The 20,056-nt window shown below is 38.7% G+C and overlaps 1 protein-coding gene across 6 annotated transcripts in view; it reads right to left on the reverse strand.

The window, feature by feature from the left end:
• DMXL1 (Dmx like 1) overlaps nt 1–20,056 on the reverse strand; it is a 110,232-nt gene that overhangs the window by 43,546 nt on the left and 46,630 nt on the right. For all 6 annotated transcript variants that reach the window (XR_006101744.1, XR_006101743.1, XM_042447903.1 and 3 more), the window contains exons 16-26: nt 19,876–19,992; nt 19,061–19,282; nt 15,711–17,360; nt 14,636–14,746; nt 13,757–13,926; nt 11,065–11,162; nt 10,209–10,374; nt 7,413–7,665; nt 2,374–3,440; nt 1,079–1,270; nt 419–495 (exon numbers count right to left, since the gene is read on the reverse strand). Coding sequence is in view for 4 of the 6 variants with exons in the window: in XM_042447903.1 (XP_042303837.1) it covers nt 419–495; nt 1,079–1,270; nt 2,374–3,440; nt 7,413–7,665; nt 10,209–10,374; nt 11,065–11,162; nt 13,757–13,926; nt 14,636–14,746; nt 15,711–17,360; nt 19,061–19,282; nt 19,876–19,992 (4,123 nt within the window). In the remaining 2 variants the exon portion in view is untranslated. The remainder of the gene's footprint in view (nt 1–418; nt 496–1,078; nt 1,271–2,373; nt 3,441–7,412; nt 7,666–10,208; nt 10,375–11,064; nt 11,163–13,756; nt 13,927–14,635; nt 14,747–15,710; nt 17,361–19,060; nt 19,283–19,875; nt 19,993–20,056) is intronic.

The following is a 20,056-nucleotide window of genomic DNA, read 5'->3' on the forward strand; positions in this document are numbered from 1 at the left end:
GAATGTCTAGCCAATCTGTAGGGGGCGGTGATTATCTCTGTTACTAAGCTGAAGAGCCAGCGTTGTCCGAGGACTACTATGGTGGTTATGTGGCCAGCATGACTGCATAGAACGCTGTTACCTTCCCACCGAAGTAGTACCTATTTATCTGCTTGCATTTGCATGCTTTTGAACTGCTACATTGGCAGAAGCTGGGGGTAGTTACAGGAGCTCACCCCATCATGCAGCACTTGGGCCTCAAACTTCCAACCTTATGATTTTCCGATCGTTAGAATTGGAATTCTTTTTAAAATAAAGAATGTAATACCCCAATAAAGAATTCAGAACATAGGGATTCAGATCATGTGGATTTTGAGAGAGATAAATAGGGAACTACTGTACTTGTTCCACACTAAAATTCACTTTTAATTATCTTTACCTGTAGTTATGACCTCCACAGAGAGACTGGTATATGCAAGCTGACAGAGATGCTGCTAAAGTATGCATTACATGTATCTGAAAGAAAAGTATGCAGAACACATTACACATCTGATACAATTGCTCTTTATATAAATTTGAAAATGCCAGTCTTCAGAAGCATTTTACCAAAACAAACACAAGTTGTCACAGTTTGTTATACATCAGTATCTATTTCAGCCAGGTAATTAATTTTGAACATATACACATGCCCTAATATGGCCTCCTTTAAGTAGTTCAAAGGGCAGACTTCTGTGTCATTCAAAACTTATCTATAACTGTTGATAAATCAATATGCTGGTGACACAATACACCTTATCTCCCATCATCTAAGCAACAACACAGTATGATAACCAGCAAATATACAACACATTTGATAAGTAAGTTAAAACAAATCAGCATGGTTTCAGTGTTACAAGCCAATTTAAGACTTGATGCTAAAGCTGGTGTATAACACAAAGAAATCAGATGAATTTTTAAAACTTACCTATAAAAATTGTTGTGCATATTGTGGCTTTCAGACTGGTTTAGAAAACTGTGTAACTATAAATATTTATATAATTTTAGGGAAATTATTCTAAATCTATAAACATTGAAAGTGTGGTTATTATATTATACTTGCCTTAGTATTTTGTATATCTGGGTGGGGTGGTGAGTCAAGGTTTACTATAGCATGTAGTATGTCATGTGTTAGGTTACTAAGATGAAGCAAAGGATTGGCCACCACAGTTTTAGCACTTGCAGTACAGGCAAACAAAAGTGGTATTGAGGTCTGCTCAGATACAGCATTCATAGGCAATTGCATTGACAGTTCCTTTACAAAGAGAGAGGAAAATGAAACAGAAAGTATGTTTTGATAGCTGACCTTACAGGATTGAATTTCTACACCTTAGAACTAGGTTTAATGGTAACAGTTCTTGGTTCTTCCCTCCAAATATCACTAAAGGCAGAGGAAAACATGTGGTTTTCATGTAGCCTTCCAGATGTTCTTAGTCTGCACGTTCCAGCAACTCTAGCCTACACAATCAGTGGTGAAGAATGCTAGGTGCTGCAGTTCAACATCAAGAGAGTCACATGATTTTCACCTTTGGGTTTAATGCAATGTTTGTCTTACACAGTAGTCCTGCTGATACGAATGGGATCTTTACAACAACTAACATAAACCCCACTTATTTCAATGTTTCTGTTCAAGTAAGGGCTCATGTTGATTTCCTCGAGCTGCTAAGCGCAGCGAAACAAAGAAACTGGAGACGAGCAGGACCAGCAGGGGCAATATATACGGTAGACGGGGCTACCGCCAAAAAGTTGCAAACCAAGTTTTGCCTAGAGATTCTAGACGTTTCCAAGCTCACTGCGTAGGTGCAGCAAAAACCATTTGTGTGATTCACAGAGACCCTGAAGAAGTGAACATGCCCACAGAATCCTAGATTTATAATCTTGGTTGGGATGTGGCCTAATAAGATACCCAAGACTGGTTCAGCAACTGGCAGGCAGAGTGAGTTCTCTGAAATGCTACAACCTTAGTCTTTGGTCCCTGCCTTATTTGCAAAGGTTCTATTCAAGCTCCAACAACTTTCTTGAGGGAGCTTTGCTACACAACTCTCATTTCAGATATCACTGCAAATACAACTACCTCAAAGTGGTTCTAGAAAAATCACTTCTAGTCATTCTCTGATAAGCTTAAATATGGCAAATCCTGCCTTTGTTTTGTTTGGCTTTTTTCTCTGCCAGGAAGGAAGCATGGTAAATTAGATCATTTGTGTGGAAGAAAACACTAGTTGCAAAGAAGAGATCTAAATGTGTATAATTTGATCAGGTTGATAATTTGCCTTTATCAACATCTTAACTATTGCATCTTAACTATTGAGTATAAATATTTTAATACCTACACCTAGACAATGAGGAAGAAGTACATACCTGCTGAGATTCTTGCAGAAGCAGAATCAGTTCCATCCTTACAGATGCCAAGCCCCCACCATGAGATCCATGAAGGATGCAATAACTCAGAAACATTCGCAAAAGGGACTGATATTTAACAAGCCATTGCCTTCTCTGCAAAAGTATATTTTGTTGTGTGTCTGAGGGTTCATCAGTCACTTCACTTAATGAAGCATCATCCATTACTGGGCTAATTTTTGACTGAACATCTTCTGCTTCAACACTATAGTCACAGGTTTTCTGAAGAGCTACCACTTCTCTTTCCAGCCAATGATACAACTGGTATCTTAATTTTCCACCATCTACTTCGTAGCCAGTGGATAATGTCCGAAGCTCCACTGTAAGAATCTTCAAGCATGCCCTAAATTTCAGCTGTGCAGAAATAATGTCTTCTGATAAAGTTAAAACATCATTTTCAATCCCTGAACTATATGTTTCTGTGTAGCTAGAACTAACTTCATTTGGCTTTTCACTCACTGTTTTCTGAACAGGTTTCATTACAAGACAAGAATCTTCACTATCCTCATCCTTGTCACTGTCCCACTTTAACTCCAAAGGCTCATCGTGGAAGACAGTACTGGGTTGGCTCCAATCAAAAAGAACAGAATTTGGTTGCTTGTCTGATGAACCATCTGAAGATGACTCTAAACCATTTATTACTGGTTGTGACCAGTCAATGCTGAAAGATTTGTCATCCTTTGTTTCTATCAGTACTGGGGAACAAGGTGAACACCCTTTACTAGTGTCTCTTAAACTAGATGTTCTATGTAAAGGTTTTGACTTTTTGACCACTTTAGGCATCTTTGATAGCACTTCTAAAGCCAACATGGGACAGCCAGCCTTTAAGTGAGCATATGCTGTAGTAAAGAACAATCTTCTTTCTGCTAAATTGATTTCATCTGCCAGTGCATTTTCTCCTGTTACACAAATTCTTGTGGAAGATAAATCAGAAGATCCAAAATGCCGCCTCAGTAAGAGAGGGTGTGTCCTTAAATAATTATAAAAATTAAAAACGGAAGGGTTGCAGGTTGAAATTCTTCCTTCATCTGTAAAGATATACAGTAACAAGATAAAGTATTATGAAGGATTTGTGTCTGTTCTAGCAAAATAAATCCTCTGAATGCTCCAGTTATATAAAATAACATTAGATAACTACATTTGTAATCTCCAGCAAGACTGCCTCACAAGGTACTTTTTTCTTAGGATCTAAGAAATCTAATTTGTCTTTTCTATATTCTACACAGAAAATAGCTCTTTCTGAGAATTAGGAGAACATGGCAGATAATTACATGTACAAACCTCAGCCTGACATACGCACCCTCCTGCCTATTTGTCCAGCATTGCCTCAAGGGGGCTTTAACTTTCAATTAATCAGATTTTCACATGGTGTCTGAATCCTAAACTGTCATTAAAATTAAATATGTTTAGTTGAAACAAACTTCATAAAATATATTTTCAAATTACAATGGTTTGTCTGAGCAATTATACCACATAATGCAATTATACTACGGTATAAATGATCTACATAGAAGAATCATAGAGTTGAGACCACATCCAGCCCAACCCTCTGACGTGCAAGAACTCACAATAAAAGCACCCCCGACAGATGGCCATCTAGTCCCTGTTTAAAAACCTACACAGAATCATAGAGTTGGAAGAGGCCACAAGGGCCATCCAGTCCAACCCATTGTCATGCAGGAAATCTAAATCAAAGCATCAGCAACAGACGGCCATCCACCCTCTGTTTAAAGACCTCTAAGGAAGGAGACTCTACTACACTCCAAGGGAGTGTGTTCCACTGTTGAATAGCCCTTACTGCCAGGAAGTGCCTCCTAATGTTGAGGTGGAATCTCTTTTCCTGGAGCTTGCATCCATTGCTCTGGGTCCTAGTCTCAGGAGCAGCAGAAAACAAGACAGCTCCCTCCTCAATATGACATCCCTTCAAATATTTAAACAGGGCTATCATATCACCTCTTAACCTTCTCCAGAGAAAAAGACTCCACCACGCTGGCCAGTGAATATAATGTCAAAATAGTCACGCTCAAGATCTTTGTTCATGAATACATTACTCCTTCTACAGAACAAAAATATGGTAGCAAAAATAAAGATATGGTACACAGGCAAGGTACATACATATGTGTACCAGTACATGTACACCTCAGTTAGCAAGGTAGAACTGTTCCTAGGTGTTACTTCTTTAAAAGACAATTTAGTACCAGAGGTAGAAACAACATGGAAAGAATAGGAGTAAGTTCCTAAAGCACTAAAAAAGCAGAATGCAGCATGTTTCAGCAAACCTTTTATTCAAAACTAACAATATGCACATGTAAAATGAAACAATCAGGTCAGAGAAGTGGAACTTTTTAGAACAGTAGTTCCTAACCTGTGATCCTCACATAACATTTTTTAGAGTCTAAGTTAACAAAGGGAGGAGGGGAACAAGACAAATAAGCTGCTCCAGCACCCTCCCTTCCCCCCTCCCATTGGCTACTTCTCTCTCCTCAGCCAGATGCCATGAACTCTACCAGTGGTCTTCTTTTCCAAAGATCAGCTAGAAGTCTGCTATTGGATATGGAGATACAGAATAGGGAGAAAACACTTGATGCACATGCAACATACCCCTGCTTTTCTATTTGGTTAGGTATGAACCTTTGGGGGAAAGAGAATGGAAAAAACCAATCCAATGCCTGCCTTAGGCTCTCACTTGATGACAGAGCTTCATCCCTGCATTTCATTCTTGGGCAATCACTCTGCCAGCACCACTTCCCAAGCCTGTCAGACCCTTGAGTAGCATGATTTTTTTTTAAAAAAAAAATAGGACACATAAGCCTCTCTGGGCTCCTCTCAATCATATAAACTCTAGCCCAGGGAGTGGGAGGAGTGTGGAGATGCTCACTTGAGCAAAAAAAGAAGGGCATGTGAGAAAGGAGGCACAAACTGCATCACATTGTAAGTAGTACAAGCAAAAAATAGGGTGTGTGAGAATCTCCATGCTCCCTGCACCTCTTTCAGCCTGGAGCTGTATAAACTTTATACCATCCTATACTATGGGCCTCACAAGGAACAGCTTGCCCTCCCTTTCTTTGCAGATGTGCCATTTTGAGACACTTTAGGGCTTTAAAACTTAAGTTTTGGTGGCCTGCAACAACAAACAATATTTAAAGGAGGGTCTATGGCAAATAAAAGGTTAAGAGCCACTGTTGTAGAGACCACCTGATGGATTTCTTCCAAAATACATCTAGGGATGACTCCCCCCCCCCCCCTGTCACAATATCTATTTTGGTGGCCAAAAACAGAGATCTGTGCTTTTTGAAAACACAGTGTGGGTAACTGGTGAAGCAGGTTTATCTGCTCTTCCCTTTTCTCTGTGTTTGTTCTTCCTGTATGCTCAGTTAGGGATTCTAGGCATACCTCATGTTTACCTAGTTTGTTGTAGGAAGGCACACATAATTGCAGTAGGAATGGTGAGAACAGAATCCTGTTCTTTCCCACAAGCTTTATTGAAAGATACGCCTCTGTAAACCAATACAGTACTGAAAGTCTGGGTTTCTCCAGTCTTCTTTCAACATCCTCCGAATGCTGACACCACTAAAACATTTTCAGCTGGACAGGGGATGATGAGAGAAAGAAGATATTTTAAAAGACTTTGTAAAAGGGAGATTCTTTGAAAGAGGCTTTGGTATGTCTGTATTATAATTATCACAAAAATACTCTATTGTGACATTATGACTCTCTTTCCTGGTTGTTTGCACTCCATTTATCCCCATGAGAAGATAATAAATTAATGAAGATTGAGTTCATTTGAGTGCAGGACTGCCCTTACATATACATGAAGAATATATAGAGTGATATAATATTTACTGAGGATTTACAAACAGAACTTAATTAATTAGCAAATATGTACTGACTTTCAACTTCAGCTGTTCAAAATAAAAGTGAGTTGTATCTAAGCAAAGTTGATACATTTTGCTTATTCATTTACTACATTCTGTTTGTTAACCGCTCTAATAAATACACACTTCAGTCATTAACTGCATCCTTTTGTGAGCCAGAACAAACTCTTCTAAACTGCTGTTTGTTTTTAAGCCACCAATAACATAACATAACAGAACAGAAAGGGGCAAAATAAAAACTAAAATGGCCAGAGAGCGAAAAAATGAAAAAACTGAAATTTCACTCTGTTCAAGGTCTAGATCACATATACAATGAAAGGGGAAGGCACAGTCATCCTCAAAGTTCTGCAATACAGTCATCTCTACACATTTGTGGTTAAGTATTCACTTATCTGATTATTTACAGATTACTGTACTGTATTTCTCCTGCTATCGAAAAAATACATTCTCACTAGGCAGTTATAGGTTCTCCAGTGTGATCCAACTTCCAATGGAAATTGACCATAAGAGTTCTACTGGAGAACCCAACGATACCTTGAAAAGTGCTCTCTCAGGTTAAAAAAATAGCAGACCTATAGCTGTGGTTTTCCTGCTTTCTCGGGACATGGAGTACACTCCTAACCAGTGCTGCCAACAAGCCTCGAAGATATTCCCTGGAATGTTTTATCAAAATCCAAAATCCCCGGAATTGCCCAATATTCAGGCAAAATTCCCAGAAAGAAATTAATTAAATTCCACAGATTCCAGGGAATTCCTTGGAAACTGGCAAAGCTGCTCCTAACCCCATGAAAGGTGAGGGCCATCTGTATATGATTCCTATCAGTCTAAGTGATAATGATTGATTATGCTATGTATTTATTTTCTGATTTTAATTTTATATAATTATGCTGTTTTTAGATAACTATATTCGATTGTTATACTGTAATATTATTTTAGCTGTTTTATATTGTATCATGACATTTGGTCATAATTTTATCTGCTGTACACCGCTTTGATCTCCGGAAAAGCGGCATATAAATAAACAATTTATTATTATTATTATTTATTATAATAGAGGTATTTATTTAAGAGTTCTTCTTAATACACATTCATATTGAAAAATATGTTTAGAATGCCTCAGCTTACCTTCCTCATCCAAAATGGGTTGGTTTATAAGAGTATCAAGAGCATGGCTATAATCCTCCAAAATCCAGTAAGCCATACTTCGCAGGAAAGGATCAACATGTGCATTTGATGGATTTTCAATGGAATGAGGTCTGTTTCCCAGAATTCTCTTCTGTAATATTGATTTGTAAGCTCCAGCTATTTCAAACTCTGACTCATAAAGTCTTGCTATTACAAGAGCTAGTTGAATATCATTTAGCTTCTCTAGGCAGACCTACACAAAACAAACACAGCACTACTTTTAAAATGTGGTCAGTTCAGTCAAAATATACTTCTATTATGTTTTGTTCTTAAAGTCTTAAAGGTTGATTATAGCAAATAACAGGGTTTGAACAGTTTTCTGAATGGTCAGCCTGCTGGCATTTTGTATAGTAACATCTCAAAACATTACCAGATTTAACTTCCAACCAGTTAAAGCCAATGTAGGGCTACTTGTGTGTATGTTTAATAGGTATTACTGTACCCTGCACCTAAGGCCAAAGATAATTTATCCACATTACAAAACTCATGTTTGAACAGTTAATACAAATTAATGATTTTATCTGTATCTATAAAATGCAGCTATTAGAACAACATATGGGCCAAGTTAGTCACCTGGTTAAGACATAACACTAATCTGTGTTGAAAGAAATTTTATATTAAAGGCTTCATATATGAATGGATGAGGCAAAAGAAGGCAGTGAACAGGGTCACAACCAAATCTGAGAACAGTCAGAACCTAAGTAGGAAGAAGCACACCATTTTTTTTCTCGAACTCACTGTTCTCTCTCTCACTTTCTTCAGCTCTTTTTTTCCTAAGGTTTCAGGCATATAAAAGAAGAGGTCATTTATATGAAAATGTGAAGATATTCCCTGTTGATAAGATTGTCAAGTTGTGTCTGACCACAAGGGGCAATGCTCATCTCCATTGCTAAGTCAAAGAGCCAGCATTGTCAGAGACTACTCTGTGATCATGTGGCCAGCATGATTGCACAGAACGCTGTTTACCTTCCCATCGGAGTGGTACCTATTTATCTACTTGCAGTTGCATGCTTTTGAACTGCTAGGATGGCAGAAGCTGGGACTAGTGATGGTAGCTCACCCCATCATGCGGCACCCGGGCCTCGAACTGCCAACCTTCCGATCATGCAATCAACAGAGTCAGTGTCTTAACCACTTGAGCCACCACATCCTATGAACACCACATTATATGAACTGTTTAGAGGGAAAAAAACCCTAACTGGCATGTGTAAGAGGGAGAACACACCCTTGATTTAAATATACTGTACTATGGGTATGTAGACCCTAGGTCTTTTTGTTCATGTTTTTGAATCTTTACCAGAACTTGAAATCTCTGTCCTGCACTTCAAATACCTCTATTTTCAACAAGAACATAGTAAAATTTCTACACCTATAATACATTGATTCCACAATATCCCTGCTCTAATGATAGTTAAGGAACTGGGGGCCAACTATAGGATCGTGTAGTACTGTATTCTTATCCATTCTTATCCATCTCTTAGTTGTAACATGCCAAATTTATTAGCTTAAAAGTTAAATCCACATTTATCTTAACAGTAAGCACTCTCATATAAACCACAAATGTGCAAAATATGGTCAAGAATGAACTCAGTATGAACTACAGCCAAGGTTAGAACAGCTATCACCTTTAGTTGCAGTTATGACTATTGGAAAGAATGCTGGATGAAATTCAAGCACAACAAGAGCTTCTAGGAAGGAAGTACTTGTTATTTAATATTATGACAGTTTGGAGCACTATCATTATGAGTCATTCTTTTATATCTTCCCCACAACTGGGATCAAAGCAGCTTACTTTAAAAAAAAAGGTAGAAACATACACAAAAAAATAAATATAATTATATGTGCAATAAAAAAATCACAGATCATCATATGGGAAAGTTACATACACACTGGGCTACTGAACCTTCCCAGGCTAGTAGATGTGATGGAGCGGCAATTGTTCCCCACTCTCTCCCATGTCAGGAACTAGTGCCATATGCCCACCAGGAACAAATGTTTCTTTCTTTCTTGGAAACTTATTAGGGACTGTCAGCCAGTCGCTTAGGGACTGGGAGTGCTTCAGGAATCACAACTTTAACTATCACTGGTTTAGATATTGTTGGTTAAAAGAGAAAGCTCAAAGATACACAGTATTACTGTGGAGCTAGGACTGCAACACATCACGCCGTCAGTGGTATCCCTGACTGGAATGTCACTAGGTGCAGAGGGCATGGTTTCTGGGATGGGACCAAAAGGGCACTCCCTCACTTCACAGCTGCAGTGAGTCGAATGGTGCGGCTCAGCAAGGTGGAGGGCACACTTGGCCTTCTCACAAGGCAGCAGTATCTCGCCCCCCAAGGTCTTCTGATTCCCACTTGGCGGTTGCCGTGTGGACCTCTGAAGGTAGTGACCCCACCAGGTGACACCCCAGAGCAACACACACCACTAGTGACACCACAACATACCATAGTCCTTTCTTTGATTTTATGAAATCTTTTTGGCATGCACTAGTAAGGTGTGTTAAGCCAAGCAAACAACAATTTTATTTTATCTTTAGAATTGCAAACACAACCTTTTGCAAGCATACTAATAATTATACCATAAGGTGGCCACAATTCATATTAATACATATCCATCTGATGTATGTCCAGACAGGAAATCAAATAGAAATTACAAAATAAATGAAGCAAAACTATAGGAGCAGTAAATACGCATTAAACATTTTCGTTGCTTAACAACTATTAGCATTCAAGTTACCTCAACTGCATCCTTTAGATGTCCAGCCAACAAAAAAAATGCTGCAGAATGTTCAAACCGTTGTTTGCCTAGCAGAGAAAAAGCATTCTTCAATGCAGCTTTACGCCACCTATCTTCTGAGAAATTTTGTCCAAAGAACTGAGTCATTTTGGTGTCTTTTATGGATCTGCAAATGTAAGAGTTTTATACTCATTATGTGACAATTCAGTTTTTTTAAATGTGTATCCACAAACAGTTCCAATCTTGAATACATATTGAGCAATAGCAATAGCATCTTCCCCTCTGGACAAGAACATGAAGATTCTTGTGCAGTTTCTGATTGCTATCTGCACCTCACAATGTATCCCTCTGTTCAGAAAATACATGTATGTTTCTGTAAAGAAAAATTATGTGTATTTATGCACAAATAAAGTGCAAAGAACCTCATAGTGTACTTGTGGCTGCCTGTATTTTTCCCAATGGGATGTCCCTAACATCAGAGAGGCACCTTCTTGCATGGAAATGAGAAGTAGCAGCAGGTATAGAGAATGTACTACACTAGTACTTGGAACACAGCAGATGGAATGAAAAGGGAATACATATTTGTTTTCAGTCTCTATACACAAATAAAGTAAGATTTATGTACATCAAGAGAGAGAGGCTGTGAGTTATTAGGAGAAGACCTAAATAATGCATTGAAGATAGAACTGGAAAAAAAACATATCAGGTTCTTGGAATCAGAATTAAAGATCCCTTCAGACACCTGAGGCAATTACTGTCTTCAGGAGGAAAATAAAATGAAATAAAGCAAAGCAGCAAAGTTGTCTAACCTGTACATACAGAATTAGATCCTATTATATAATTGTACAACACATACCTGTACAATCCCCAAATCACAGCTTTCTTTTTCATTGCAAGATAAAAAATGGCAGCATCGAGAGGGTCATTGTTTCTTTGAAAGGCAGCTTTAGCAACCTGTAAAAGCAACAGTGTACTAATTACTGAAATTTAATACAGTTATCATACAGATGGCTGTGAATATTAAGCAATTATTTGAAATAAACCTATTCATTTAACTTCACTGGGCTATCAAAGGTCATGCCAATGCTAATCACTGTATATGCATTTTAATGACTTACAGTTTTGTAAATAAGCCTTAAAATATTACTAGCCTTCTGTGGACTGATTGCATTTCCATGCTGGGCATCCACTAGCAACCTACTTAGATTCTATACTGGGACAGTGTTCCACCCCTCCTTTGCAAGCCCTCTCACCCACCACACATCTGTTGACACTGAAATCCTGATAACTATTAAGCTAGTGATTGAATTTAAGTCTGCTATAACCATCAGAAAAATAAAGCAAAAACACTTCCTGCTTGGTCTGCATCAGGGCCAGGTGACTATGGAAACTATCTATATAGCCCAAGAATAATGGTAACCTTCCTTTTGTATTTGCTGTAATGTTGTATTACATTTGCTTGTCATAACAGTTCTGGTGGAAAAACATCAGTTTGGACACAAATGACACAACATTTTGAAAGGGCCTGGAACAAGGTCAATTAAAAAAAAACCCAGGCAAAATAAACCATTGTTTATGTATTTCAAGGTGTTTTTGCATTCCCAGAGTTCTTCTGTCTGAAACCAAAATACTGAAAAATACAAAGTAGATTCACGAATAGCATAAATGACTATGGCAGTCTTTGTCTTGCCCCATGCAAAGTGGTTTGTTAGCACTTTTAGGTCAACTGATATATCACAGGAAAATAATTAGCCCTCATTCTAGGAGCCAGGGCATTTAACCCCCCCCCCCCCCCGACCCATGCTTTGATGTAGAATTCACAAAGAAGCATACCTACAAGGCAGATAGCCCTCCATATCCACAGATTTTTTTATCCATGGATTCAAGCATCCACGGCTTAAAATATTGTAAAAATATATTAATTCCAAAAAGCAAAGCTTGATTTTGCCATTTTTATAAAGGACACAATTTTATTATGCCACTGTATTTAATGGGACTTGAGCATCCATGGATTTTTGTATCTAAGGGGGGTCCTAGAACCAAATCCCAGCAGAAACCAACGGCCCACTTTATATTGTCTCTGTTAGCTATGTTACATTTTTCTATTTACAAGTACGTTTATTATTTTTAGCTAATCATACCAGAACATTTTTTTCTTTTTTTAATTTTTAAAATAAGTTTTATTAATTAAAATATCATAATATACAACACACTCATCAATACTGAAGAATTCCACAATGCATACTGTCCAATAAAATTAAGATACAAGTGAAAAAAATAAACATAATTCTTCTTTGGTTCAATTCCTCATAAAACATACTGGAATTGCATTAATTCTGATTTTTTCAAAGCCATTAGATAACATTGTAGTATTGTGTAAACATCAATCACCTTTCCATTGCATTCTTCTTAATTCCTACTTTCCCCTCTATTCTTCCACTCTTCTTCCCATTTTGCTTTCCTCATCTTCCCTTCTAACACCTTCCAATAACTTCACTTTCCCTTTCTTTCCATACTTCATTCCTTCCTTTCCACTCTTTCTCCCTTATACTTCCTCTTCTCCTCTTTCTTCCTCTTACTTCCTCATACACTCTTCACATTCTCTCTTCCTTCTAATTCACCTACCCTAGCCTTCTACACTTTCTTCCACTCTCATTCTATCTTCCTTCCCACCGGTTAAGTTTCTTTGTTCTCTTTTTTGACTTTCCAATACTGTTCTTTCTGTTGAAGCTTATTCTATCTTTATTTCTTTCTAAAATTTTCTGTTCTGTTCTATTCTAGCTTACTCTAGTTACTACTTCTTATCTTATCACTTCATATAGGCGGGTTACACACAGCCATTTAGTACGCGCTCCGCGCGTACTAAGCTTAGGAAGGGGCGTGCTAGGGTTAGGAAGGTTCTCACCTTCCTAACCAGCCCTCCCTAGGACGCGTGGAGCGGGTACTAAATAGCAGCGCTCGTCCACACAGGCGCTGCCATATTTACGTCTTGGATGCACAACATCCAGACGTGGCACGGCGGAAGTGAGGCTGCGAGTGCACGCCTCGCGGCGCCACTTCCAGGGACCAAAAAGGAGTGCCATTTCGGTACTCCTTTTTAACTGCGCCGGGAAGCCTTGCAGTCTGGCTGCTGGGGTTTCTCGGCATAGCTAATGGAGCCGGCACCAGACCTCCCGCTTTTGGGCGGTCTGTAACATGCCTTAGTTATCTTTATTTTTTACATTTCATTCACATTTTTGTTTTGTTTTCTTATTTTCGTACATTTCCACTTTATGAGCTAACCAAATAAAAGATAGTTCAACCTATATATAATTAAGGTATACATACATGCTTACATACTCACCTGTATATATTACTTAATCAAGAAGAGGAAACTATTGTCGCAATATTTCCCCATATTTCTTCTAGGTAATTGATCACCGGATCCCATTCCATACCACAATACTTTTGTCTGCTTAAGAATTTACCTAACTGAACTGCACCATGCTGGAATAGCAGAATGAAGGTTGTACCATTATGTAGCTCAGGTCATTAGAAACTGCAATTACCTTCTCAATGCATCTGCGCAAACTATGGGTGTTTCGAACCCACCATCCTACACCCATAGCTCTGAGTTCTGACCATGTTGGATCATGTTTTTGCATTGCAGGTAGAACATTTAGCAGCTCTTCTTCCGCTACTGAATGAAATGCCCAGGCAAAATGACTTGAAGACAAACCTAAATGATCCAAAAAGATTATTTTTAGAATAGTATAGTTTACATCAAGCTAACCTGATTAAGTGCTTACAAATTCTTATTTACATGTATTAGAGTAAATAACAAACAGAACATAACAAATTAGCAAAACTCCTTGGTGAGATCTGTTCCAACTCTATGATTCTGCCTTCTTCAGTTTCTAAAAACAAAAAGTGGCAGTCTAGAAGAGGATATTGTCATGCTTCTAAAGCTGATGATAGTGTTATATATTACCCTCTAGGCTGACACCATGCAGTGTTAAGGTCTTAAGTCTGTGGATCCAGAAATTCTCCCTTTGAACATAAATACTTGAAAGAGATGTCAACTCAGTCAATACACACACACAAGCACATAAATGAAAACAAAATCAAGTAGCATCCAACATCTCACATTAGTTATTATAATCTAGATCCATATTAACTTCTTGTAAATTAACATAATATTAGATCTATAAATTATAAAATGCATGCACATGTATCTGATGAATTGCTATTTTAAATAGCCATTCTTAAACCATGATACATGACTGGTAATAGGAAAAGAAGAGCAATTTCTAACATGCATAATATCAGACCTCTCCAATGTCCATAGTTCCCATTCCTGAAAAATAATCCTATTTCTATCTGTGAAAAATAGTTTCTAAGAAAGTTGTCCCAAAGAACACTGACACAGGGAAAAGGGAAAACATTACCTTGGTGAAGCAGCTGTGCTCTATGAGCAGGTGGCAGTGACGTTGTCATGAAAGTATGAAGACGGACAGCCAAAAGAAATTTTAAACCACATTCATCAAGCGTTTCTCCTCCTATGAATAAAAATTAAGTCTGCATAATTTAATTCTCCAAATAAAATTAGGCAGTTTCATTTTTTATTCTTTCCATCACCTTGTTCTACATGATATAAATTTAAATCCAGTCTTTTTTCCCCCCAGCACACATGGATGGACAATTTCATAGTGGAAGAAAACTAAGCCAGACATGTCCACTAGAACTGATTTCCAAGAAGTCAAAAACTACTAGTATTTAATATTATATGAATATGCTCATGGGCAACAGGCAGAATTAACACTCTAAAGAATTTAATGGTGTTAATTTTCTGTACATGTCTGTTATGCAGTGCATTCAAGAGGAATATACTGTTGATACAAAAAATGTGAAGGTTGTTCCATCGCTTGTGAAGTGTAAGGCTACATGAAAAACTGTTCAACACAGGGCTGCTGAGGATGACTCTTTAATTCTTGCCATTATTTACAAGTGCTAAAGACGAAACCAACAAGATCCAGTTCCTCTATTTGCTTCACAGAGTTCAGGACCATCTCTGAAGGTAACCAAAGCAAGAGTTTCAGTGGCAGCCACAGAGTACTGGAAAAGACATTCTAGAAGCACTAAGAGAATGTTCCTAGGATGCTGCATAATGCAAAAACCAAATTCAGATTATTATTATCTTTCCTCTGAACTAATAGGAGGCATTAACCAGATTGGGGACCATCCACACCAAGAGAATGAGAGAATGAGAGAATGAGAGCTTGATATTTACTGTGAATGTGCATTCTGGGCTGAATTCAAACCCACAACCACTGGGATATTCCCAATGACACTGGGAATTTAAATTATCAAATTCAATCTAATTTGGATCATCAGACAGACTTTGACCGCTTTCATAATTAGCAGATCTAGTCTTTGACTACTGGTAACATTACCTACTTAACTTTTAAAGTATTAAACTTCATAATTAAGCATGTTTACTTTGAATCAACTTCTGAAACTTACCCTTGCTTCTGTCTCTGCTTTCTCCTATATCTGTACTAGTAATGGCAATTGTATCAGCCAGAGCCATCAGCGACATCTGCTCCATCCTGGTGAGGCCTGGTAAGCTAGAGTGAAGCAGGTGACGAGAAAGAACTTGGGCATGTTCTGGGCCAAAATAAGTTGGACTGTACTGAGAAAGATCAATAACTGTTGTTTTTTTATCTTCTTCCTCTTCTTCAAACATAGTCAGATCATCTGTGTGTAAATTGGAATTCTGGAAGAGATCCTCATAGTTTTCATCTGGCAAGTCATGGTTTTTATGGTTTCTTTGGTTACTAGCCTTTTCTGTACAAGTATATGAGCATTCTTCATCTGCAGCAAGCAATGCATATAGAGGTAGTGGTGGAACAGAGTCTATTTCTGTATAGTCTGTAATCACACCTCTGCTGAATGTCATAGGATCCCTTGTACTGCTGCCACTAGCACAAATTGAGAGAGATCGGCACCGCTTTTCATGGTCAGGATCATTTATGGCAATAACTTCTCCAGCAATGCATTTAACTAAGTGGGATAGGATGGCCTTTGCTCTACGAACTTTTCCTAGATCCATGAGTTCCAGAAGTTGTAGGGGATGGTACTGAGGTAAAGTAGGACATAAAGAATGAGCTGCTTCAAAGAGACCAGAATCTTCCATTTCCAGTGAAAGATCGAATGCAGTTCGTTTCCCACTAAGTTTCTGAGCAAGACTTGTCATGGATCTGGTTAATGTTCGTTTCGTTGGGTGAATACCAGGTGACTGAGCTTGTTTCATTAAGCTTATTATGGATGGTGTGCTTCCACTGTAAGAGTCTCCAGTAGTGGAGTCTTGCTTGGAAAGGGGCTGCCACTGAGAATAAACATGCATTTCACAATCCATTCCAACTACAAGAATGCCATCACGAACCCAAGATAAAGAAACAGGTAAAGGGGGTGAACCTTCTACTGATGAAACTAAATCTACACAACGTAATAAAATAAATCTGGATGAACTTGCAGTTTTAGCATTTTCCCAGACTGGCAGTACAATCATCTCCTTACCACTTTGTTCTTGTATCTTTCCAGCCAGCTGACCAAACATATGCAGTTTAGATCCTATACCTAGTGTCAGGATATGTGAACCATCTTCCCTAGACATCCAGTCTAAGTGAACCACATGCTTTGCTCTAAGCATTAAATTCTGGTTTTTGTTTGCTGAAGAATCAACCTCTAAGCAGTCCAATGTTGTGTTTAGTTCTTCTAAATGAAGTGTCTGTTCCAAGATCCAACAAGCACCTCCTGTAGATTCACACTCAAAAATGCCAACGTTCACCAAAAAGTCTTGAGAACACCGACTGCTTTTTGGTAGTGTTCGCTTGTATGCCACAGCTAAGCGATTTGTATGAGCACAGCTGATTTCAAGAGGCATGCCTGGAACATTAAGAGCACTACTGCTAAGTAGTCCATCTTCAATAAGTAACGGCCATTCTTCCCATACATATATACCACTGTTTGTTGTGTATTCTGATACAGAAGTCATGTCAGATTCTTGTGCCACTCTGCATCTCCAAAATCTAACTTTACCATCTGAGCATAAAGTTGCAAGAAGATAAGGAGCATGGCAGACTGGATAAATGGAAGAAGAACTCAAGTGACCTGAAATTAATAAGTGTGAAAAAATAAAAATTTGCATACAATTTTAAAACTAAAAAGTCAGGATTTAAGAGAAACTTTCACTAAAACCCTAAATTTTGGTATCTGCTGTAATATATACTATGACTGAAAACCTAATTGTAATGCTATCTTTGCATCTATTCTTCCATTGTCAACCATTTCATTGAAAGTTATCATTAAAACATAATGCCTAGAGTCACACAACACAACAAGCAGCAGCCAAACTGCCTGATCAATTAAAAGCAGTATGCTACTGCATGCTATATAATTGCTCTTGCTTACAGTAGGCTGAACCTCCCTGGTTTGTTGTTCTCCCAACAAACCAGACAGAAATAAAAAAACAACCTCTGGATTTTTTCTCTGTTTGTTGGGAGAGAAATAAGCCCGGAGGTATGGGAGAAAGCTTGCACTCATACTGCACATTAAACAACCAGAATAAAGCCCATGGTTCCTTTAGCAGCTAAACCTTAGCTGATCCATGTGCAAGCCTGCATTATCTGTCAGTTGTGCCAGGATACTGTTCGCCCAGGTTCTTGCAATACTCTGGGTTACTTTCTTATGTGAAAACATGGAAGACAAACCAACAAGTAAACAAATACAAATAAAATAAATAAATAAAATAAAAATTTTATTTTTATACCGCCCTTCCCATGATCAGGGCGGTGTACAACATAAAACCAGTACAATACAATAAAAACAGTAAAAATAACCACAATAAACTTTAAAAATTACATTAAAACCAATATCTGGGCAGCCGACCACTGCTGCCAGAGGAGGAAGCTAATCAGGACCAGCGTCCGGGAATGCTAATAAAAATAAGAAGGTTTTGAGCTCCTTCTTGAACTGGGCCAGGGAGGTGGCCGAGCGGAGCTCTATGGGCAGCGTGTTCCAGAGGGCTGGGGCGGAGATGGAAAAGGTCCTCCTTGAGGTGGAGGCTAAGCTTGCCCCCGGAACCCTCAGTAGCTGCTGCCCAGATGTTCTGAGTATGCGGGGCGGATTGTATGGAGAGAGGCGGTCCTTAAGGTATCCTGGGCCCAAGCCATTTAGGGCTTTATAGGTAATGACCAACACCTTGTATTGCGCCCGGAAGCGTATAGGCAACCAGTGCAGACTTTTGAGCACGGGTGTTATGTGGCTGGCTCTGGGTGCGCCAGTAACCAGCCTGGCTGCCATATTCTGCACCAATTGTAGCTTCCGGGTTTGGTACAAGGGTTGCCCCATGTAGAGCGCATTGCAGAAGTCCAAACGAGAGGTTACCAGAGCATGTACCACCGTTTCAAGGTCCCCCTGGTCCAGGTAGGGACGCAGCTGGCGTATCAGCCGAAGCTGATAACAGGTGCTCCTGACTGTCGCATCCACCTGAGATGTAAGGTGGAGCGACGAGTCAAGGAGCACCCCCAGACTGCGTACTGAGTCCTTCACGGGAAGCGTGATCCCGTTCAGGACAGGTGGAACCACTACCTTCCCTGGGCCAGGGGAACCTATCACGAGCACCTCCGTTTTCTCTGGATTCAGACTGAGTCGGTTTTTCCTCATCCAGCCCATTACTGACTCCAGACAGGCGGCGAGAGGAGAGACGCCATCCCCAGTCACTGCATCAGTCGGAGACATAGAGAAGACTATTTGGGTGTCATAACATAACATAAGGTTAATCGTCCATCCTCTTTTTGTAGCTTACAAACCTGCTGATGGTTTAATGCTTATTATTTCCACTCCTTCTGGTAAATTTAGTCGTTGACTATAGACAATTTCTGAAGAAAGAGCAAGTTGGCTAGTACTTTGAAGGTTCTCTTTGCAGGCTTGATATTTCTTTGTGAAGGAATACTGTGTCTTCTCTTGATCTGGAGAAGAAGAATAAAGCTCTTCCTGCTGTATTTCAGATTCTTTGAATTCAATTTTTTCATCTAAAAAATAACAGAGGAGGAAGACTATACATATAATTTGTTTTATTTGTAAAATTGCTTTGTTCGTAAACATTTGTAAAACAGAATTCCAGCCCAATCTTGGCATTTAAGATAACCTATTTTAGTGTAGCATAGGCTTAACAGGTTTGTGAAATGGTCATGCAACAGCTAGCATACATGGAGAATAATGTCAACAATACAGATTTTTTTACTATCGAAACTATATTGGCAAGGAAAAAGTCCTAGTTTTGCTCTTAAGCATCCCAGCATAGCTATTGTTTATCAGACCACGGAGACAGCAAACCTTCCTTTGTTCGCTGTCTAAAACATATCTTACATTAATTGACAAATTATTAGGGGACTGCTTTTTCTAGATTGTGAAAAATTCAGGGAAAAGCAAGTGGAATCACTGAAGAACAGTAAGGTGGATTTATTATGTCATACCCAGGGAGAAAGTAGGTATTTTTTTTAGGCTGTCAGTGTCAGTGAACTTATTTGAACTAGGGTACCCACTCCTGGTCCAGAATGTTGTAACTAATGAACCTAGGTTTGGTGTGTTGTTTCAGTTACTTGACAAATATGAAAGAACTTACCCACTGAGACTGGTACAGACTTCAAATGCAGTTTCCACATATGTAACAATGAGCAGTTTTGAGTATATTCCAGTAGAATTAAATAGAATTTTTCAGAAAACCCATTTTTCTGGTAGCCTGTAAAATATAAAGATTTTGTTTCTCTATACTATAACACAATTTGAACAGTCATTACTGCAAA

The sequence above is a fragment of the Sceloporus undulatus genome, chromosome 2 (genome assembly GCF_019175285.1).
Source record: "Sceloporus undulatus isolate JIND9_A2432 ecotype Alabama chromosome 2, SceUnd_v1.1, whole genome shotgun sequence".
NCBI lineage: Eukaryota > Metazoa > Chordata > Lepidosauria > Squamata > Phrynosomatidae > Sceloporus > Sceloporus undulatus.